Raw genomic sequence first — 23,494 nt, 5'->3', positions numbered from 1 at the left:
GTTCTTAAATATTTTGACTCCCAAGAAGTAAATTCATAACAAAGGGGTAAACACAGGGAAGAGAGGTTTTGGAAAACTGGTTTCTTGAGTTCTTTGTGATGGGAAAGTTTCTTTCCTTTGAGCTGTAGGGCTTGCAGAGAGGAGGAGCCTGCCATTGGAGGAGCCTCCGCGGGGCCAGCCACCAGCCCCTGCTGGGGAATGCTGCTGTCTGCCAGAGAAGACAGGAGTGTACCTAGGGCTGGAGAATCAGTGACATCTACTAGCGTAACACATGCCCTGCACAGTGCTAGCGCTTGACCTGCATTTTCTCCTTTGTTTATTTATTTTTGATACTTTTTTAGAGATAGGGCCTGTAGCCCAGGCTGGAGTGCAGTGGTTCCTATCACAGCTCACTACAGCCTGGAACTCTTGAGCTCAAACGATCCTCCTAACTCAGCCTCCTGAGTATCTGGAACTACAAGCGTGTGCCACAGCACCCGACTAGTCTACTTAATTTAAAACTTATCTAGTGCTGTCCACCCCCACCAACTGTCAAACTCCAGGTGGAAAAAATGAGGAAACTGAGCCCAAACAAATAAAAGGACTTAATAAAGAGCATGTGACTGGCTAAGGGAAGAGCAAGACTAACACCCAGTGCCCCCAGTGGGGAGCTTGTTGGCCTAAGTTCCCATTTGAATAGAATATTAAAGACACCCAGTACAGGGCACTGAGAGGCAGAGGTCAGTGAGTAGTAAAATTGTAAGCTGAGAAAGCTCCTAACGGTGGCAGGAGGTCCCAAAGACGGCCACCAACTCTTCCTTCCCGCGCCTGCACGTGATGGCGTACTGCTCTGTCCAGAGGAGGACCCTGGCTGGCTGTATTGCTTTGGCCAGTACAGCCTGGTGGGAGGGATGCTCTGACAGTTCCATGTGGAGGCCCTGAGAGACCCCGCAGCCCCAGCTTGTCCTCCCATGGAACCCAGCTGCGAGCTGTGAGGAAGTGGGGCTGGCCTTCCAGAGGAAGGCACCCAGGGAGAGGATGAAGCTGCCCCATCTACAGCCAGGACCAACTCCCAGACAAGAATGAGGCCAATGTGGAGGCTCCTGCCCCAGCCAAGGCAGCCTCATGAGTCACCCCAGATAACACCTGGGATGCAAAGGAACCTCCCAGTCCACTTACAGAATTGTAGAAGGAATGAATTGTTGTTTTAAGCCACTAAATTTTGGGATGGTTTGTAACTCAGCGGTGGTAACTGATACAACAACTGAGGCTGAAAAATGCATGGTTCTTTCACTCACTGGGCATTGCCTCTCAGTGCCCTGTACTGGGTGCCTTTCCTCTCTCTGCCTTCCAAGTGTTGAAGTGCCCAGGAGCTCAGCCCTCAAATCCCCCTTTCTCCCCTGCCCCCTAGGAAACAGCAGCCAGCTCTCTAGCCTCTCACTTTCATATTGACACCTCCCGCCTGGACCTTTCCTCTACATCTCAGTCCTGTATTCAAATGTCTCATTCACATCTGAAACATACCACGTCCTGGGATTCTTCCCCACAGCACGGATCTTCCATGTCAGTGAATGGAAATGGCATTTTCCTGTTGTTTGGGCTCATACCCTTGTCATCCTAGATTCCTCCCCCTCGCACTCCACATGTAGCCTGTCAGTAAATCCTGTGGCTCACCTTCAGAACACCTGCAGCACTAACCTCTTCCCCCATCACCATTCCCTCCTACTACCATCCCAACCACACCTATCTCTTTTAGGATTATTCAGTAGGCTTCAAATTGCCTTCACCCTTGCCCCTAACAGCCTAACCAGCAGCCAGTGCAATTCCTTTAAAACAAAAGTCAGAGGAACTTGATCTGGAGCTTCGAACAATCCAAAGCCTCCCCAGTCTCCTCAAAACAAAGACCACATCATTCCCTGGCCCACAGGCCATAGCCTCACTACTCAACGTGTGGTCCATGGGCCAGCAGCATCACTTGGACACTTTGTAGAAATGCAGAATGCCAGGCTCCATCTCAGACCTGCTGCCTCAGAATCTGTATCTTAAGCCCCAGGGGAGCTGCATGCACATTCAAATTAGAGAAGCGCTGCCCTCCCTGATCCAGTGTCCCCTCTTCCTCTGCTCTCCCTCACTCACTGGGGCTCCAGCACATCAGCATCCTCCTGTCCTTCCCATCACCTGGCAGGCTCCCACCTCAGGACTGCCACACGATGTCCCTTCTGCCTGGAATGCTCCACCCAGTTGTCCGTAGAGACTGCACCCCACCTCCTTCAGGTGTCTTCAAACATCCCTGCATCCAAGAGCCCTTCCTTCCCTGTCACCTACATAAAGTTATACCTCCGCCCTCATTCCCTAGTCCCAACCCCTGACTTGATTTTTCTCCATGGCTGTTACTTATTAGCTCTGTGTTTATCTTCCCAGTCCTTCTAGCAGGAGGGAGCTCTGTGAGAAAAGAGACCAGCTATGCTGCTTGTGACTGGGCCTGGCACCGACAGCCACCCCATGGAGAGTGCACGGCGATGGCTCATTCTTCCCACTACCTTCATTTCTAAGGTCTTCTACAATTGCAATGAAAAAAGTACACAGAACTAACTCTGTTTTAAAATAAATACTACCTTGTTCCTTCTGGTTGGAGAAGAAGAAGTGATCATTTCAGAATCAAACATGTCAGAACCAACCAGGTGGTACAGAACTGCACTTCTTGCTGCCCGAGTTACCTAGAGGTGGCCTTGAGACCTTCCTTCCGAGTGTCACATCCCAGGCCAAGGTCGTCCCCACTGCCTCCCTCCTGGCAGCCAGTCATCAACTCTCGCAGAACGAGCACAAGGTTGAACAAGCACAAGGAGCACCGGCTCTTGGCCCTGCATCCCGGGGGGCCCTCAGAGGTTTGAAGGGGGCAGCAGGCTATCTGGGCAGCGCTGGTCACATCTTCTCCCTAAGAAGCCGCTGGCCTCGACTTCAGGAGAGCTCACCTTGGAACGCTGGATGCTGTCAGGCAGGGGCTGCAGACACACGAAGGGCTTGGGAGGCAGGGTTCCTGGGAATCGGGATTCGCTTCTGTCTCGGGACTGATGTTTAGGCCAGAAATGCCAACACAGCTGTGACTACTGACCCTACAACCTGCAGCAGTGAATGTTCTTGCCCTCGCTGTACATGTGTGAAAATAAGCAGGAGGACAGAAGCTCACCCGAGGCCACCAGCTAGTAGGTAGCAGAGCCATAGCATCCAGAGCATCTTAATTTAACAGCTTTAGGGACAGAGCCCACCAACACGGCCTTCACCATTTGCCTTCATAGCTCCTGCCATGCCCATTACTCCAGAGTCGCAGTGCTCGGATGCTCAAGAAACAGTCTTGACTGACAACGGATCCCCAGCCACTCCCTGTGCACTCAGTAATCTCCAAAGAGCTGGTAAAGCCCTCCCTTTCTCTTCTTTCCTCCATCTCTCCCTCTTCCTGTTCTCTTCATTTGTCTCTGTGACCCCACACACACACCTCTTTCCAATGACACTCAGAAGAAACCTGTGAGCTTCTCCCATGTGCACCACCAAGAGCTGAGGGCTGTCAGTTGGACAAGGATGGTCCAGTTATGGTCCCTGAAAGCAAGCAGGTCACAATTCAAATTGGGGAGAGACAGACACTGTTCGAATAGCTGAAATGCACAGTAAAACCAAAACACAGAATTTAGAAGAGCATGGCAGAGCTCAGAGCAAGTACGGGACCCAGATGCTGGGAGTCTGGAATTGGCTTCATCACCAGTTCATTGAGTTCCTTCTCTACTTTGCATCGGCTACAAAGAAAGATCACCAGATCAGGGAAAAGGGCAAGCAGGTTTTATTCCCGGCCAGACATGGAGAAGGAGAGAGCGCTTGCTCTAAAGACAGCTTCTTCCAGAGCGGTGGGAAGCTGGGGAATGTAACAGGGTTAGATGTGGGGCAGGGGCTATGTAAGCTTATGTGGGGAGGAACTTCAGACACGCAGGTGCAGATCATGAACATGCTCTTCATACAACACGTGTGCAGAAAGTGGCAACGATTCTCTTCTATGAGTGGGGACTTTGGCATTATAATGATATGCCAATGCTCTAAAGGTGACAGGGGCCACTGGTTCTGGTTTGCTCTGGTTTTGGGCAGGACTTATCTTCGTCTGGTAATTGGCGAAGCGTCCTGAAGTTCCCAGGCCACCCAAAGTTCTTTTAAGCAAGCTTACCTATAGATAAAGAGATTAGAAAAAAAATTGCGTAAGAAAAAATAAGGAGCTTTCTCAGCTATATCTCCAGGGCTGCCCTGGTGGCAGCTTCACAAGGTGACAGGGCTCACTTCCCTTCTGGCTCCTATTTCTCGATGTCCCCAGGAACTCCAGGTGAGGATGAGGCATGTGGAGTCTGCGCATACACCTGCTTCAGCAGGGGGCTTGAGGATCCCATATGGCTGCAACACACCACAGCCTCATGCACTGTGGCACCGCACACCAAGCTCTGCAGATGTGCAGTGCGCCCCGGACCCTGCGGGGTCAACCCAACAACACACAGCAAAGCACAGGATGAGAGGGTGGCCACAAGCGCAAGAAGGGCTGGGAATTGGGAGTGCAATCCAGCAACTGCCCAGCATCCTTCCTGGGGCTGCAGGATGCCCAGCCAGGCAGCTATGCTCTCTGACGCTCTGAGGGCGATGCAGGAGGCAGAACAGTTGGGCTCTGTGGTGGGGCAGCTCCCGGTCAGCACAAGCGACATGGTAACTCAATTCCAGCAGCCCCAAATCCTCGTAACTCTTAATCACTCATCCCAGCCATCCATGAGTATGCAAGGCTGGGGACATCATCCATCCACCACCCATAGAACGGACTTCCCCACAAGACCCCTTGCAGCCCTCAGTGGTCAAGGAAGACACCACGAGAATCATTACACCTGGGAGAACAGTCCCTAACTGCCAGGCTTGCAGGGCCAAGGGGGGCACAGCAATCCCCCCCACATGCCAATGCCCTTCCCCATTCCCAAGCTGCCTCTCCTGGGGGTCCCCCACTGTGGTAGCCGCACTGCCTGCTCTCGCTCAAGGCCAGGCATCACTTTTAGTGCTACTTGAGAGCTGTAAGTCTCTGAGATCACAGGGACATCTTGGGGTCACTCCAAGGGCAAAGCTCTGAGAACTTTGAGCTGTGGCCACCGTTCTGCCTACTGTGTGGATCAAAAATGGCTTCCTCCTTCATGGAGCTCCTGACTGTACAGATAGCACTAGACAGGGAGCCAAGAGAGAGGCCTAGAACCCCTCCTGGCTTCTGCCCTCTGTTCTGCCTCCAACCTGCCATGTGGCAAGGCCGCTGACATCTCTAGGTCTCAGTTTTCTCATCTGGAAAATGAACCAATGAGATCCAAATTCTGAATCATTGAGCTCTAAAATTCCAAGAGGTGTATGAGTCCCATTAAGGACACGCCAGACTTAATAGCCAGAGTTTCTTCTCCTTTCCTAAAATCACAGCCTCTGCCAGTGTGGGGCCCTCCACAGATCTCCCTAAGGACCACCGGACTCTGGCTCTGGAGAACTCCTGCCCTCCTTCCTTCTGTTCAATGTCTTCTTTGTCTCACAACTGCCCCACCCCCATCAAGGGGGAGCTGTCACTCTGGGCCAGGGACAACCGCTGTTTCTCACACTACTTTAGGGATGGAGCAGAGACATAGCCACCCAAGCCCATGTCTGAGGGATATAGACAGGAACACCCTTTGTGGTTTTCTTTTCATGTTAGTTCAACTAGAATTAACTTTATCCTGGACTTACGTGTAAGAAGGCATTGACATTTTGGTAGATTTCCAGTCCAGTAGCTTCTAGGAATGGCAGCCAGCTCTGGCTGGGAAGGTTTAGATTTTGACTTGCATAAAACTAAAAATTGAGAGGTGAAGCTAAGAAATGGATCCTCAGCTAGAACTCGGTGTTTGCTTTAGTTTGAATTTGAGTGACAACTAGAGTGTGGACCTTAGAGGAGGAGGCTTATAGTCCAGAGGACAAAAGGGTTAGTCCCAAGTTCAACACTGTGCTCAGAGAAACAGACTCCCACACCCAGGCAGAGGCACCGGCAGCAGCAGGGTTTCCACTGTGCCCGAAAGACCAGGTGCCACCTGCCCTCGTGACTTTGTCCTGTAGTTTCATCGTGCAGCAGAAGCCTGAACCAGTCCCCACACACATGCAGGGCCAGGGATCCTGATGCCTGCTGGTGGCCCACCCTGTCCCCTGAGTGGTCTTGGAGCCAGATGCACTGCTTGAGCTGTCACGCAGATATTGCTCGGTTGCTTGTTTTGCAGCAATCACCTGGTTTTTTGATCCTTCCATGATAAGAGGCTACAAGGGGGAGAGGGAAACCAGGGAACAGCCTTTGGCTAGATCTGAGCTGTCGGCCCCTTTGCTCTGTCCTGAGAAGGCAAAGGTCACTAAAACTGCCATCGCATCTCTGCCTACCGCCTCAGGAACTTCTTGGGCTTCCCAGCCTCTCAGCTCAAACTCAAGTGCGAAGGTTTATGATGCAGTCACAGCTTTGAGCAGAGACCACAGGCCGGGGAAGAATTTGTCTGCAAAGGCGCTGATCGCTAGGGCTGGACATGGCTTTCTCAGGGACCAGTTTCTGTGGGTCCCAAAGAGAGATGAAACATGGCCCCAGCCCTGAAAACACCAGCGGGGACCCAAGAGGATGTGTATCTATTGATGAGGAACTAATAGCGTGAGTCAAATTTCTTACCGGGCTGAATGTTGAGAAATTGTAAAGCTGGCCAACACTGCCCCCTGGCGCTGTAACTGATGGGGCTTTCCAGCCTATCTAAGCAATCTGTCAAGTCTGCCACAGGACAAGCCAACCAGAAGAACTCACGCATTTCTTAAGATCATATCGCCATCAAAGGAAGCCCAGGAGCATTTCCCTAATAATGAGCCCTCTCGGAATAGCCTTTGTCTCCTTAGTAAATTAATCAACACAGATTGACTATGGCCAAGGCAGTATGATAGTCCTGAACTCGGGGAATTCTGGATGAGGATATGAGAAATCTGTTCGCCCACGCAAAGATACATACTCCATCAAGACGGAGGACTGGGTACGGGAAGTGTATAGATTAGATAGATAGATAGATAGATAGATAAGAGATAGATAGATAGATAGATAGATAGATAGATAATAGATAGATGATAGATTAGATACATAGATGATAGATAGATAATAGATAGATGATAGAGAGATGATAGATAGATGATGATAGATGATAGATAGATAGATGATTAGATAGATAGATGATAGATAGATAGATGATAGATAGATAGATAGATGATAGATAGATAGATAGATGATAGATTCCTTTAAAAGTCTGATAAATTGGGAAAACATAAACCCCTTGGTGGAAGAGAAATTCTGAGGAGGAGCCCCTGGCAGGTAGCAGGTAGATGGGTTGGAATTCAAGGCAGAAACTATAACTGAGGGATATAGTCAGGAACACCCTTTGTGGTTTTCTTTTCATATTAGTTTAACTAGAATTAACTTTATCCTGGACTTACATGCAAGCAGGCATTGACGTTTTGGTAGATTTCCGGTCCAGTAGCTTCTGACAATGGCAGCCAGACCTGGCAAGTGGCTTGAGAGGGCAGCTGGGAGCTCTGGGAAGCTGCTCTGGGGAAAGCGTCAGGTTTTTTGGCTGGGGACCAGAGAGAAGTAGAAGTAAAGTAAAGCCATGCAAAAGTTTTTGTCTGGATGGAGGAATGATATAAATGCAGGCTAACTCTACATAGTGATAGAAACATATGTTTATTAGGTATGTTTAAATTTTATGTATAATTCTTAGAAAACTAAAAAGAGTATGTGATTTCCAAACCATTGGTGAAAGAAATGGAACAAAAGTTGGTCAGTTTTAAAAAAACAAAACAGGAAAGGGTGGAGTGGGGAAGGAACAAGCAAGGATGGCAAGTTGGGAAATATAAAATAAGATCAAGAGGTATGTCCATACATCATATCAGTAATAACCAAATTAATTAAATTTTCCCATTAAATAGAAATTGTAGCATAGAGTAAAAAAGAAAGAAAATTTAGAAAACAGGATGCAAGACATGGGGCATGGGATAGACACACATACACCACACACACAGACACACCATACATACACCAGACACACGCACACACCACACATACACCACACACAGACACAGCACACACACGCACACACCAAACACACCACACACGCGCACATGTGCGCACATACAAAGACACCACACACCACACACACACCACACACCACACCACATAGACATCACACACATCACACACATGCATGCACACACATATCACACAACCACACACATGCACACACCACACACACCACATGCATAGACACCACACGCACACCACACACACCATACACACCACAAACACACCCTCACACCCCCCCACACCATGCACACACCCCATACACACGTCATACACATGCACACACCACACATAGGCACATCACACACACACCACACACACGCACACATCATGCACACACCACACACACCACACACAACTACACAGCACGCACATACACCACACACCACACACACCCCTACACAACCACACCACACACACTTGCGCACACACACCACACACACTACACACATGCACACACACACCAAACACATGCACACACCACACATATACCACAGGTGCATGCACACACCACATGCACACACACCACACACACACACACACATGCACGCACACACATTTGGAGTTTTAGAAGGAGAGAATGGGGAGAAGAAATATTCAATGAATTAAAAGCTGCAACATTTCTAGAATTAATGAAAGACAATACTCAGGCTCAGGAAGTACACAAATTCCGATCAAGCTAAATAAAAATGCACCTCTACACATGATTGAGAAACTGTCACAAACCAAAGATCAGCAGCAATTCTTTAAAAAGCCAGAGAGTGAAGATAGATTACCTACACAGGAATGGTGTTTAGACTGACAGCTGAGTAAAATCTTTAAAGTATTTCAGGAAAATAATTGCCAAGTTTGAATAGTGTAGTTAGTGAAATCATCTTTCAAGAACGAGCACAAAATACATTTTCAGACAAACAAAAACTATAGGTTTTTCACACTATTACTTCAGGATTACTTCCAGAAGAAGGAAAATTATCCCCCAAATGAGGATAATAAGGGTGGCGTGCCTGCAATGGAAGGCCAATGAGCAAGGAAATTGTTACACTTGTGGGTAAATCTAAAGAAACATTAGTGATATGAAATTATAGCAATAACACCTGCATCATGGGGCTAAGAAAAAAACAAGGTAAAAGAAAAATCCTGAACAAGAGTGTAGAAAGTAATTAAGAAATCAAAAGTAGCATCCTATAATTCCTCGAATGTTCAGGACAGTTTTACATTTACATCAATATGCATGTCAAATTTTCTAGATTAACCACAAATAGAAGCAGAATATATACCTTCTAATCTAGTAGAGGGGGAAAGGGGGGTAAGAAAACTGAGCAGTTCAAAAAATGAAGAAAAGGAGAAATAGATTTCAAAGAAAGGGTAAAAAACATTTGCAAATACACACAAAAAATAAATTTGTTAAAATAAAATTGAAATGCCAACAATTATAATTGATGTAAATGGAGTAAATTCTCTAGTTAAAGACAAAGATTTTTGGAATGGATTTTCAAAATCTCAACTATATACTCCTCAATAGACAAACCTAAACCTAAAACATATTTAGAAATGTTGATAGTAAAAGTATAGAAAACATTTACCAAATAAACATGAATTAAATATCAGACAAAATGCACAGTAAGACAAAATGCAAGAAAGTTAAAAGGGGAAACTTTGTAGGATAAATGTTCACCAGGAGATCTAGAAGTTCTTAACTTGCAGACACCTAATAATACAACTCCAAAAATATGAGCAAAAATTGATGGAAATACAAGGGGAAACTGAAAAATTGACCCTCATAGTATTTTCAGGCCATGTATAAGAAATCCCAAAATCATTTTTTTAATTGGGACAGTGACTGTATATCATCTAGATTCACAAAAGTGGCTATTTCACTGGATTCAAACTTTGTTTACAAAACCGAACTCGGTAAAACTAGTTTGTGTGTGCAGATGGAATTTTAGGTCATAATAGTTCTTCCAGATTCTGTCATGCATTCAGTCATGGCTGGGGTTGTTGTCCCTGGCATCCTCTCCCGCTCCTGCCCCCAGTCTTGTGGGCTTGTGGGTAGGTGCATTGACTTGGGAGAGGATGCAGGACTGAGGAGTGGGAGAGGGGATGGACAGAATGCCCAGCAAGTGTTCCTTCTCCAGTCTGTCACACCAAGGGCAACCAGGGCTAGGTGCCACCAGGATCTTCACGTTGCTGCGTAGAATGACTTCAGAGGTCTCCATCACAGAGGCAGAAGAGGAGAATTTATCACAAGAACTCCCCCGACTGGTCACGGGCTGCCTTGTGTGTGCTATGGACTTCTAGGAAGCCCTTCAGGGTCCACAGGTGGAAGTACCAGGCAGCAGTACCTAAGGCATCCACATCTCAAAGTCAGAGAAGCCCCAGGGCAGTGTTAAAAGAAAAATCTTAGGCAAACTAAATGCAACAGAGTTTAATTGAGTAAAGGATGATTTGTGAATTGGGCAGCCCTGAACCAGAATAGGTTCAGAGAGTCACCAGTGCTGCCGCATGGCCAAAGAAGACTCATGAACAGAAAAAGGAAAGTGACACACAGAAAACGGAAGTGAGGTACAGAAACAGTTGGACTGGTTACAGCTTGATGTTGTCTTATTTGAACACGGTTTGAACAGTTGGCCCCCTGTAATTGGCCAAAACTCAGTGATTGGTACGAGAGTATGTTATAGCCTATTTACGCATCCAGTTAGGTTATGGTTTACTATGTACAAGAAACCTTTTGGCCAGACTTAAATATGTAAGGAGGCAGCTTTAGACTAAACTGAATTTAACAGCAGGAAGCAAGACCAGTTGCTGTGGCAATGGCCGGAGTAAGAGATATTTGAGGAGATGTGATCTGGGGCAGAGAAGTGTCCCATGCAGGAATTTCTTGTAAGACTCATTGCATTTCTTGGGAAAAGGAATGCCCCCACCGACCCCCTGCACACACACACTCCTGTGCAATATGGGGCTTCACCTTGGTCATTGTTATGGAATCCCTAGCCCTCCAAGGGCTCCCTACCTGGGACAGTAAAGGAGATCGCAGAATCTCCCCCACTTCCCAGTTTAGTTACTGCACAAAATTGACTGTGTTAAAGAGGGAAATAGAAAAGAGGCAGCCTGGTCGGTCGAAGGACAAAAAATTTCAGTTCTGCAGGAGGAATGAGTTTAAGTCCTGTATAACACGGTGACTACAGTTAATAACAATGTACTATGTACTCGAAATCACTAAGGGGGTAGATTTTCAGTGCTCACACCACAAAAAAAACTGTATGTGAGGTAATGCTATGTTAATTAGCTGGATTTAGCCATTCCACAACGTATACACATTCCAAAACATTATTTCTTACACCATAAATATATACAATTTTTATTTGTCAATTAAAAATTAATTCTTATAAAGAAAGAATGAAAAGGAGGAAGTACTTCTTTTTAGTAGGTGATCTTCAACAGAAGAAAGTGAAAAAAAGTCCTAAAATGTCAGTATGAGACAACAGATACTGCAATGACAGGAAGGGTGGGTAACAGACAATTATGTGAACAAACACATTTCAAAGCCCGGGTTGAGATCAGGGGTTAAAGAGGAGATGACTACGGCTGGTGACTTACAGGGTCAGTAAGAGGAACCAAGGCAGAAAAGCACAGAAACTTCTCCACTTAAAATTTCAGGCTGCAAACTCACATGGGTGCCAAGCTGAGCACCTGGGCAGGCACAGGTCAGCCATGCTGGCCGAAGGGGATGCCCATGTTTCATTCATGATGGAAAGAGAGGAGAAGGGCAGCCAGCCTTGGGGGAACTCTTAAATTGGAGTAGCTGGGGCAGTGGCTCACGCTGTAATCCTAGCAACACAGGAGACTGAGGTGGGAGGATCACTTCAGCCCAGGAGTTAGAGGTTGCGGTGAGCTATGATCGTGCCACTGCACTCCAGCCTGGAGACAGAGTGAGACCCTGCCCTAACACTCGGTGTCTTTTTTTTTTTCTTCAAGGCATTTTGGGTTGAGGAAGTCCAGAAAAGTCAGAACAATGCCCTGGTATGGACAGTTCCCTTTCAACAGATAATCTTTCGTAGAAGCAGTTCCGAGTGATAGACAAAGCCTCTTAATAAGGAGGGGCGTTTCTGTAAGAGCAGCTTTCTGCACCACTTGGACCTAGCTGTCATGACTGCAGGTTTATTCTCATCAGCTGGTAACAGATATGGGAAAGAACACACTGAACTTGGGAGACCAATGCTTTCAACTCCCAGGTTGTTGAATTCCTTGCACATCGGGGTGCAAGCTGGTAGCAGTGATCATCGAGGATGACACAGGAAAATCGGCATGCTTGCTGAGGCAGAACAATGCTACCTGAGCACTTCTCCAGAGGGACAGACTTTAGCAGCATTACAGGGTTCAGCTGAATGTCATCAGGCACCACAGCGGGGTTTGGGGAGCCTGTGTGTCTCCTGCAAAGTCCAGTGAACGGGAGCCTCCAGGAGCAGAAGTTTGCACTGGAAAACAGGGAGAGTATTTCACAACAACTCTTGTGGATATGTAGATAGAAAGAGAGAGGGGAAGGTGGGACTGAGAGAGAGCGAGAGACTGTGGTTTGGTGAACCTAGCTGATGATTGTTTTAAGCTACAGTTTGGGGATAATTGAAGGATCTTCTAAGCCAAAGCATCTGAAAGCTTTATAGTTTTGCCTTCCACACATCCCACACATACACCATGTCTTTAATCCACCTGGAAGTGTTTTCCTGTAAGGTGTGAAGTACAGGTCCAATTGTATGTTTTCCCATATGGACAGTTGTCCCAGTAACTTACCAAAAAGCCAGCCCTCCTCCGGTGTCAGCCACACCCTCTTTGTGTCCACACGTATGTGTGCTGCCTGCTCCTTTTCCTGCTGCATGGGTCCATTTGTCCCCCCGAGCCAATACTATCCTGCTGTGATGATCACAGCCTTAATCAAAGCACTGACCTGGGACAGACTCAGCCATCACCTCGTTCTTTAAGGGTGTTTTCCCGATCCTTGGCTCTGAATTTCTCATCCATTTGACAATCGGCTTAGCAGGTTCACTTCATTTCTCTGCAGCCCAGTGTCTCACCCTCTGAGAATGCAAAGAGATAATGAACTTGAACATGATTCACTGACCACAGAAAAAAATTGTGTTTTCATATATTGTTTTTATATGATTAAACCTAAGAAAAAAGCATTATTTGTTATATCTTGTCCTTCTATCATTTCTCAAAATATCACCTTAATTCATGAATGTCCTCAAGTCCTGAGGTGCTGCCTCCTGCTGCTACAGGGCCAGGAGTGTTACACTAGTTCCTATTAAGAATGTTTCCAAATTCGCCTTACTAAAATTGTAATTTTTTGAAATCTACTTTTAACAGCCACATTTCAGCTGGCAAACAACTTTGAAAACTGGAAACAATTCAGTCCTGCTGTCAGTCTGTAGCCAGATTCCAATCTGACGCGCTGGGGGATTTGAATGAGGGTTGAGAGGACCACGTGTAAAATCCTGCTGGCCTCTCCATTCTCAGATTGGCACTGTGAGAACCACGCAGGAGTCACTGGCAAGATGTGAACTCTTTATCCTGAAAAATTTTCATATGATATTTTTAAAAGCGTTTTTGTCTCATGTGAATTTAACCCTATATTGAGAAAGCGGTGTTAATATTTTAATAATATTAATATTAAAAATTATTTTATTTTTACATACTAATTTTACAAAACTTAGAACATATTTAAAAAGTCAAAGTATCCATTTGTCCATGATCTGAAACACGTTATGAATATTTTAAAGAATTTTCATCTATTTTTTCATCTTTATGCACGTTTCTTGTTTTCTCTCTTAATATCACACACACACTACTTTACCTCCTGCATAGGGATGACCTATCGGTTGGCTGGTTACCAGTCATACCCCTTTCTTTCTTCTTTGTTGAAAGGGGCCAAATTACATTAGTTAATGGGCAAAAAGAGCGGGCGCTGGCCACAACCCAGCCCCAGAGGTGAATTTTGATTGGACTAAACCAAACAAGGAATTCTGCCCACCTGGCTGGTGATGATTGGCTTAGGCCTGAGCGTGACACGCAGTGCCGACCAATGAGGAGTGAGAGAGGGTCTGCTTGCAGGTGGCGGTTTACTCCTTGATGAAGTGTGGCCATAGGTAGTCTCCACTGTGATGTCTGGACTTCAGGAGCCTCCAGTGACCTTGCAGGGACAAGCTTGAGTCCTGGATTCCTGATGATGTTCCTGAGCGGCTCAAAGTCCTCATCTCCAGACTCTAGTCACACAGGACAGCGGTGGTCCTCTGTGGGGCGTGGCCAGTTGAGCTTCTGGTCCTTGCACAGCCAGGGAAAGAGCAGCCCGATGACACACTGCGCCCTGCTCTTGGGGCGACGTTTTGCTGTGTTCGTAGAGTTCTTCTTCAGTTGTTGTTGTAGATCATTCCAACAAGCTATTATTCCATGATTTATTTGGTTGGTCCCATATTGTCAAATAATGATAATGATAAACTTTCTCGTTTGATTTTTGATATTAATAGAAATGCCAATAATTACAGTAATAATAGTTAATATTTAATTTGCTCCTTCCTCAGTTACACCAGAAACTGATCCAAGTACATTGCTCATGTCATCTCATTTAATCTTCAGAAAATGAGTGTTCTGCTGTCATCCCCATTTTACAGTTGAAAAACAGAGAGATTAGAAAGGTAGTGTAACTCATCCAAGGTCACATGGCTAGAGGTGAAAAAGCCGCCTCAAAGACTCTGCTCTTATATATGTATATATAAACACGTGTATGTATGTATATATTATAAAATATTAACCTACCATATTGAAGAGGGTTCCTTATGTTAAGAAAAGATCCTTCCATTTTTACTTTAGTGCTTCTAGCCCCTTTCTCTCGTGCGACTTCCTATTTTCTCCTTTTCCTTTGTAATATTACATAGAGATTTGTCCACTACTTGTATATTTTGTATGCAGAACCAGTTGTTAAGGTTATTCATTTCATTTTCATTCTGCTTTACATATTTGTTTACTTCTATCTTTTTTCTTTTTTTAGGGATTTTTTTAACTCAGCAAAATTTTGTCAGCATCATTCCACATTAATAAATAAGCCTTACTGTTAACAACTTTAGTGGCTGCCCATATTGTCTAAGTGTGATGTATATAAGTTTCACAGCTTACTGGTTCCCTCTCCCAAACTCAATCCTGGATAAGCTAAGGAAGAGGGATGGAAGCAACAGCCGAGGAGTAAACATGAGGAAATGTGTTGAGAACTCTCTGGGAGGCAGAACCTGTGTGGCTACAGAGCCTGGAGCCAGGGCTGCTGTCTCCAAACAAGAAAGACAGAAGAACTAGAGTTCATGCCAACTGCTCATTATGGGTGCAGTCTCAGGCCTCAGTTATGATTTCTATTAGTCAGAATTAATACAAGAACATAGGGCTTATCATTTTCTGTTGCCACAGAAAGGAATTGGTGATGTTTAATTTTCCCAAGAGTATGGAACTAGGATGAGAAAAATAGGCCAAAGAGAGAGAGCTTCTGTTTTCTCACCTGCAGAGATGGGAGCACCAAGCCTAGCCCGACAGATCACTGTGCCATTTCCCAGACAAAGCCCTCACAATGAGCAGTTCCACACTTTCCTTGTACTGCCCTTCCTTCTTCATGAAGCACCACATTTTCCCATCAACTAGAAGGTATCTCTCTGGCCTCTGAACTCCAAAGAGTGAATCAGACACAGCTGCTGCCCCAAAGGAGTTGACAAAGCAACACATGGTAAGAGCTGCAGCCTGAAGAATAAAATGTGTCACATGTCCCCAGATTGAGAAGGGGTGAAGGGAGAGCATGGCTGGGATCAGAGATAGTGGAGATGTACATGTGGTAATAGAGGGAGTGCCTTGAAAAGCAAACACACCACAAAATGTTTATTTTTAAAGAATAAATAAATGGCAAAGGAAATGCAGGAAAGGAAAGATTTACAAAATCCAAGTCACTAAAGCGCTTTGAATCACAAATTTTGAAAGACCAAAAGCCTGGTCTGACCTAAAAACACTGTTTCCAGCTATCCAACAATTGTTTAAATATGATCCCATGCTATTTTTAAAGGAAATGCAGAAACGACCAGAGTATGGCTTTCTTTGAGTTCCAATATGCATAGCCTATCAAGTGACACTCAGGAAAACACAACATTACTCCCTAACAAGAAAATTGAAATATCCAAGGCCAAGTTCAAGGTAAAGACAATATAATTCATTCATGTGTCTGTATGGAGTCTTCACTATAATGATATCAGATTCTTCTGGAGATTAAACAATTTTATATTTCCTAATTGAGAATGAGGACATCAGACCTAATCTATTCATCTATACAGTACATTGAACCACACATCTCAAATGATGCCCAGCAGTGAAGTCATTTTTGAACTTCGGATCCTCCCTGCTCAAGCTACAAAAGAGAATCAAAAGTTTTGCACCAAATTAACTGGTTAAAGTGCCATTAAGGAACCATTTACATTCTAGAATGAAATGGAATTTTCCCTAGGTCACTCATCTGTCCTGTTAAAGCAAGTGGCATTGCATTTTATCTTGACATTGTCAGAAGAAAATCAAACTGAGGGTATATGTCTTGGACCATTTTTGTTTTTTGGAAAATGCCAGTGAGGAATATGCACATTTTCAGCCTTTGACAGTGGGACCTGTGGGTCTCATATGGCTCCCACCTTCCCTGGCTGGGGCCCCTCCAGTGCCGTGGAGTTGGAGCCTCCTTGAGCACCAGCCCCAGGGTGCACTTTCTTGGTCTCCTGCCGGGCAGAGCTGGAGAGGTCGATAGCCATATCTTCCAAGCCATTCTCAGGGCTCACTTTATCCAAGCCTCTCTGTGGTCCTGACTCACTCTGGCTAGAACCTTCTTTGAAGTGGTCAGAGCCCCAGAGTCCTGCCAACTTATCTTCGCTTCCTGGCTTCCTTATCATCCCCATGGATTTTTTATGCATCCCTTGCAAAAAAAAAAAAAAGGAAAAAAATAAAAATAAAAATTTAAATTCAGCAATGAAGTAAATTTCCTTCTTATTGTTCTCTAAATCCCACTAGAATTGTCCTTGTCAGTGCCTATCTCTGGGGCCTACAGGAGAGGCAGGTAGGTAACTCCCACCTTAGGGGTTTAAAGCAGGTGTCTGACCCCGGGTCACATCCAGCAAAGGTGTTTTGGATGACACAGTGATTGCCATTGGGCCCACTTTCCCCAAGGCTGCGGTTTCGCGGATGCCAGTAAGCGCCCTCCCCCACCTTGTGCAATTTCAGATGAGCCGGCTTGGGTCACTGCCCACAGTGCTCCCTCTAGTGTTTCAGTTCTTGAGAGCTAAGTCAAGACATATCTATGATTGGAACCTCCAGTGCCCAGGATAGGGCTGCTTGGTAGCTGTTCAAAAACTGTTCGCTGAGCAAAAAACTTCCTCCAACTAAACCTAAAATGCCTCCATGATCCTCCTAACTAATCCCCCCGTGCCCGAAGGTACTCATCTGTGACTCATTCCCACAATCTGTGATCCCTGCCTGCTGGTTTCTGGTGACAGCAAACAGGGCAACAAGGGTGGAGCATCCTGAGAGTGCTGGGCCTCAGCAGCGGAGACTGTTTGAGCACCAAAAATCTAAGGGACAGAAAAGCCACTCGGCAGGTTGTTCATGGCAGAACTAAGCCCGGGGCCAGCCCCTCCTGACTCAGATGGAGGGGCTCACTGTCTCCTGGGGTCGCTGCTCAGCACTGCCCTGTTTCCTATTACCAAGTGCCCTAAATTGTATGGTTTCTAAAAATTCTAACAGCATTCAACACTTGGGAAACATATTTCACATAACGCAATGATGTCATTTCACCCTTAAATCCCAAATACATATTTAGCATGCACAGCCCGGTGAGACTTCCACACGGCCTAGACAGTCTCTGTGAAAAATGAGGCAACCATCCAGCTGCTGCAAGCTTTGTTATTAATTAAAAATAATAAGAACGGTTCTGGACCTGAATCTCAGTAAACTGACGTTGCTTTGCTTTGGGAATGGCTGCCTCGGTGGGGACACCCGGGGATTCCCCCACCTCCTACAACACCTCGAGCGGTGCGCTCCCGGGGGCCCTTCCTTACCCAGGAGCCAGGGCGCGCAGGAGCCCAGCAGGCCGCCCTCGGCGGAGTTGAGCACGGAGTCGGGCAGCGGGATGCAGTGGCGCACCATGGCCCCGTACAGCCCGTACTCGGCCATCACGCTGCTGCCGCCCCAGCGCTTCTCCCGCTTGCGCCATTTGGCCCTGCGGTTTTGAAACCAGACCTGGTTGGAGGCAGGAGAAGCAGAGGGCACACAGAAGAGACAGTGAAGAGGGGCTCCTGGAGGAGCGGAGGCGGCGTCCCTGGGCTCGGAGCTTCTCTCCCGAGCATGATCCCATGCTATTTCTGAAGGAAATAGCTCCCGAGGGCCAACCAGCCGCTCTCAGGGAGCGCGCCCAGGAGCCCCCAGCGGCGCCCAAGTGCGGTCCGGACTCACGGGCATTCAACGCGGTAGGGACACGCGTGACCACGTCCACTGAAGTTTCCATAGAGTCAGGAATGAAAAAAAACTAAAGAATCAAACTCACTTTTCCCACATTGTGTGAAGAGGTCAACTACAGTGTTTCCTGCTTTTTCTCATTGATTGGGAAGAGTTCACTGAGGCAATGGCTCCTCCCAAGCTTAGGCTATTGGGTTGCTGGTGATATTTCTCATTAAAAACATTATGTTAATAAAAGACTATTATGAAATACAGTGTAGCTGTTAAAAAAGAGTTAGTGACATATCTTCTGACAAAACCAAGAGCAAAATTCTATGTATGCATGTGAGTGTATGTATATATGCACGTAGATATGTATATGCACATACATATTCAGGGGCAGATAATATACCCCACAAAGTGGAGAAAGGTCTCCTCAGGCATTTGTGTTGATTTCTTTCAGGGTTTGAGATGGAGAGGTAGTCTCTTTTTTTTTTTTTTTTTGACATATTTTTATAGTTTCTAGTTGCAGCACACATTATCATGTGATTTTAAAGAATGATTTGATGCTAAATAATAATAAAACGAAAAAAGGCATGAGGGTCATAGGGACATGCTCTTGTGGTGCCTTCAGCTAAGGGACCCTCAGTTTCTATGCAAAGGGAGCGTGTTGGCTGTAGAGAAGGGACTGCTGATTGGCTCACTGAATGTGGGAATGACACGTTCTCTGTGGTATCTTTGGAAAGGAGAAAAGGGACCCCAGACACCTGTATCCGGTCTTCAGGGAGCTCAGTTTTCACAGCCAGCATTTCTCGGGCATACACATCAGGGTAGTGGGCCTCGCTGAACGCCTTCTCCAGCTCTTCCAGCTGGTGAGCAGTGAAAACTGTCCTGCAAGGACCCCAAAACCCCAAAACACACACGTGGGCACGTGTTCCCTGGGGACAGCAGCCTCCCCGGCCTTAAGGACCACCGTATCTACTTCCCCTGCTGTCCACACCCTAGAAGCCACTTCATGATAATGGAACACCCCACCTCTGAATGATTAGCCGAGGTAAAGTCCAGAAGTTTGATTCAAACAAAAACAGTTCTTTAGCTCTTTCTTAATGAATTCCGTCAGTTCATTCTGACAAAATCCATTTGACAGACCCACAAAATTGTCTTTAAAATGCTGCCAAAAAAAATGCTAGCAAGATTGTAGCATTTTCCCAGCCTCCTAGGAACTGCAGAATTATCTTCCCAAATGGCTTCTGTGCCCTTCCCATTGCCAACCAGGAAACCACTGAGCCTGCCATCATGCCGGGCCATAAATTCTCAGATGCGGGTGCCATAAACCTTGGGCTATGTCCCAAGGAAAGGCAGGCAGAGGGGACTGCCTGGCCCTGTACCTGTGCCGCCGCTTCTTCCTCTTGCCCAAGGTGGGGGATGCCTTTAGGTCATTCCTGTCTTCAGACTGGCTGTCCTCATCTGCTGGCACAGAAAGAAGAAGAGGACTTTAAGGATGATCATATTATCCCCTCTATTTCCTGGATTTTAATGTGAGGATTGAAGTTATGAATCTCTTGGGTATTTGAGTAGTTTACAATATGAGCTAGCATTTTTAGTGCCTACTAGATCCCAGGCTCTGTGCTTAACACTGTCCATACATTATCTCAAGTATTCTTAATATAATAATAAAACACCAAAATGGCTATTATTATCATCCTATTTTTACAGATGAGGAAACTGAGGCACTGAATGGTTAAGTAATTTGCCCAAGATCACACAGGTAGTAAATGGTGAAGTTGAGAATTCAAATCCCAGATTATCTGAAGCCAAAACTACTCAGCCACTGATTGCACTTTCTATCCCCACACTGCTTCCAAACACATCCACCCCTATGCCCCTAGCCTCATCATCTTAACCTCTACACCAACATTTCCCAAAGGAAGTCCGGGGCTTGTGACATCAGAACCCTTGTCAGAACTGCATCCCTTCCCTGATGCACCAAATCAGAATCTCTGGAGGTGGGGTCTAGGAGGCTCATTCTTGACAAGTGTGCTCAGATGATTTGTAGTTGCCCTTGAAAATTTGAGAACCACTCCACTGTGCTTTACCTTTTTATGCCTATTACATCAAAAAGTCTAGGTGGAAAAGAAGGTTAGAAGACGAAACTATTGTGAGATTCATTGCTAGAAGGCATAATTGCCTCAAAATATCTTCAAAATGAATAAAGGCAAAAATAACTAAATAATACTAGTTTTATTCGTCCATCAATTAGTTCACCAGAAACCTGGCTTGGATTAAAACATTCTGAATTGGGCTGTCCAACCTGATGAGACACGAGACACATAAGGTTATTGAGCACATGAAATGTGGCCAGTAAGATCAAGACATGCTGTAAACATAAATCACTTAGTGGAGTTAGAAGACTTAGTGCTCCTAAAAAGTAAAATATTTTTGTATTGATTAGGTGTAAAATGATAATATTTGCGATCATTGTTGGGTTAAAATATAGTATTTAGATTCATTTCACTTTTAATGTGACTGTGAGAAATTTCCATCAAACATGTAATCACATTTCATTTCTCTTGGACAGCTCTGCTCCAGACTTTCAGAAACGCTAGCAGAGTAGGATTTAGCTGCCTTTGGTTTTGTAAGAAAGAACCCATCCCATGAAAACAGTTTTTGCATTTTTAGTGACACTAATAGGGAGTTTCATTTTATCTTACGTAGAGGCTCATGAAATAAAGTCCTTTTAGAGTGGAGCAAAAACGTGCCTGCCTGTTGATCTGACATGCTTCCTTTTAGTATCAGGAGACCCAGTGTACTCTTTTTGCCTTGGCTGCCTGGATGCTCAGCTCTAGGTTCTACCACATACCTTCGCCAGTCCACCCTTTCTTGTGTAATTCTTCTCTCCCACACCCAAAACCGCTAGTTTCCTTAGCCCTTGTCCTTTATAGAATTTCATTTCTTCCTTCTCTTTCCCCGCGACCCGCCTGGATTTCTTTGGGGAATGGGTAGGCCGGGAACACATCTCTAGGCGTAACTACAATGAATCCCCAAGGTTGCTTCTTTCTCCTGCCTAGAGGACTGGGAGGACGCTGCACCGGGAGAGGAGCGCAGTACCCGGGACTCTCTTTTCAGCACCCCGAGGGGCGGACAGTTCCAGGGTTCGAGGCCCAGTGCTCTTCAAGGACCCGTCAATCATTCGATCATTTCCGCCCGCGTTTCCACCTGGTACCTTGTTCGGTGCTGCTGGTGAACAACACAGGCCTGGGCCTTCCCGACCGACGCAGCTGCCAGAGGCCGAGACTGGCGCCTGGCGCCGGGGGGGAAAAAGGCCCTCTGGAGATGGTTGTTGAAGACCCCAGGGTCTCATCAAAGGGTTCCACCCGGAACCGGGTGGTGGCGGTCCCACATCGCTGAGGGAACAGGACCCCGGATGAGAGGCAGGGATTTGGGATGCAGCAAGGGGCAGGCGGTGCAGCTCCGCGAATGCCCCTCCCGGGACGGGGCCTCGCTCTGGGCTCCTCGCTTAGATCTGGGCCGCTGGGGCCAGGCGCGCGGTGGGGCGATGGTCTGTGACCCCTGCGCGGCTCAGAGCCTAGGGGACCGGGACAGGAGCGGAAAGCGCGGGCCTGATTACCGGACGTCGAGACGCTCTCGCTGCGCTTCTGGCGGCCGAGCGCAGGCGGCTGACGGCTGAGAGCCTGCGGGGCAGTGGGCTCGGGTTCCCTGGGCGGCAGGAACTGCACGTCCGCTAGGAGCAGGCAGGGCGCTCGAGCGGCCGCCGGCGGCTGCGTGCCGAAGCCACAGAGGAGGCCGAGTCCCAGCGGGAGGGCCCCACGCGCCAGGCTGGAGCCGTCAAGCCCAGGGCCGGGGCACGGCGCGGCCGCCGGACCCTCGCAGCCGGATCCCTGTCCCGGGCCGGCGGGCGCCGGCAGCTCGGCCTCCAAGCCCAGCAGGTCCGTGATGGCGAAGCCCCGGGGGCGCGAGCCCCTGGGGGAACCGCCAGGCACCAGCGCCCTGCTGCTAATGCGCCCGTCGGAAAGCGCGTCCCGACCGGTCATGGTTCCTTAGCAAGCAAGGCGAGATCCTCTCTGGATCCCGTTTGCGGAGGGCCCAGCTTAGAGGAAGCTTTATAGGATTGGGCTGCCGGTCGGGCGCGGGAGGCCTGAAGGGCTCCAATCAGCTGGGCGGGGGCGCGTCGCCGTTCCGGACCTCGCGAGATGGGGACGCCACCAGTTTCCCTCCCCTCGGTTACCGCCCACCCAGCTGCAGTCCCCTCAGTCACCTCCTTCTCCTCTCTTCTCTCCAGCCCACCCCACCCCACCCCCATTCTAGGAGGGAGGGGAGGAAAGAAGGTAAGGGACAATGACTCCGCTGTCTGCCTGTCCCTCGAAAAGTCGCAAGTTCTACATCCTGACGTGGTCTTCTCCTTCCTTCCAGACTCTCTGGGTGGAGGCCCCACTCCCAGCTGCCCTGAAGCTTCTCTGATGCGACCCAACTGCCTATTAAGACCTAGGACCCCATTCCCAACCACATCCCAATGGCTACCACCTATATGTCCCCAGCCAGCCCTCCACCTCCGCCGCCGGTGCCACGAAGGCCTTCCTGTAAGAAGGCCTTCTCTGAAAATCCCCAAGGGGAAAGGAATGAAAACCGTGTATTTAATCCATGGTCATTCTACCTCCATCCAAATCCACCCCCAGGTCCATCTCCAACACTCCACGGGCTGAACTGTAGGGGGTGGCAGACTCACACGAGCTGGGGAAAGGGAGAGAAGCAGAGACAGGAGTGGACTGCCCGGGGCTGAGACGGGCAGGGTACCAGGTTTAACCAACAAAACACGGTAGGCTCAATGAAATGTGATTTCAG

The 23,494-nt window shown here is 47.2% G+C and overlaps 1 protein-coding gene across 4 annotated transcripts; it reads right to left on the bottom strand.

Moving 5' to 3' along the window:
* Positions 1-11,507: 11,507 nt before the first annotated feature.
* Positions 11,508-22,961, bottom strand: VSX1 (visual system homeobox 1). Of its 4 annotated transcripts, XR_004033005.1 has the most exons (6): positions 22,263-22,961; positions 20,023-20,101; positions 19,402-19,525; positions 18,259-18,439; positions 13,111-13,218; positions 11,508-12,621 (listed from the first exon to the last, which is right to left on the bottom strand). XR_004033005.1 is itself a non-coding variant. In XM_030825978.1 (5 exons), the coding sequence occupies exons 1-5, from the start codon at positions 22,684-22,686 to the stop codon at positions 12,524-12,526; spliced, it is 906 nt and encodes a 301-aa protein (XP_030681838.1). In that variant the 5' UTR covers positions 22,687-22,961; the 3' UTR covers positions 11,508-12,523. The 4 variants fall into 4 exon arrangements, 3 of the variants coding, with proteins under 3 accessions (XP_030681838.1, XP_030681839.1, XP_030681837.1); XM_030825978.1 differs by lacking the exon at positions 13,111-13,218; XM_030825977.1 differs by lacking the exons at positions 11,508-12,621; positions 13,111-13,218 and adding an exon at positions 16,008-17,120.
* Between the last annotated feature and the right edge of the window lie 533 nt (positions 22,962-23,494).

Source organism: Nomascus leucogenys, chromosome 13 (assembly GCF_006542625.1).
Source record: "Nomascus leucogenys isolate Asia chromosome 13, Asia_NLE_v1, whole genome shotgun sequence".
Taxonomy (NCBI): domain Eukaryota; kingdom Metazoa; phylum Chordata; class Mammalia; order Primates; family Hylobatidae; genus Nomascus; species Nomascus leucogenys.
Note: the sequence above shows the minus strand (reverse complement) of the source record. Positions and strands in the feature narration are given on the sequence as shown.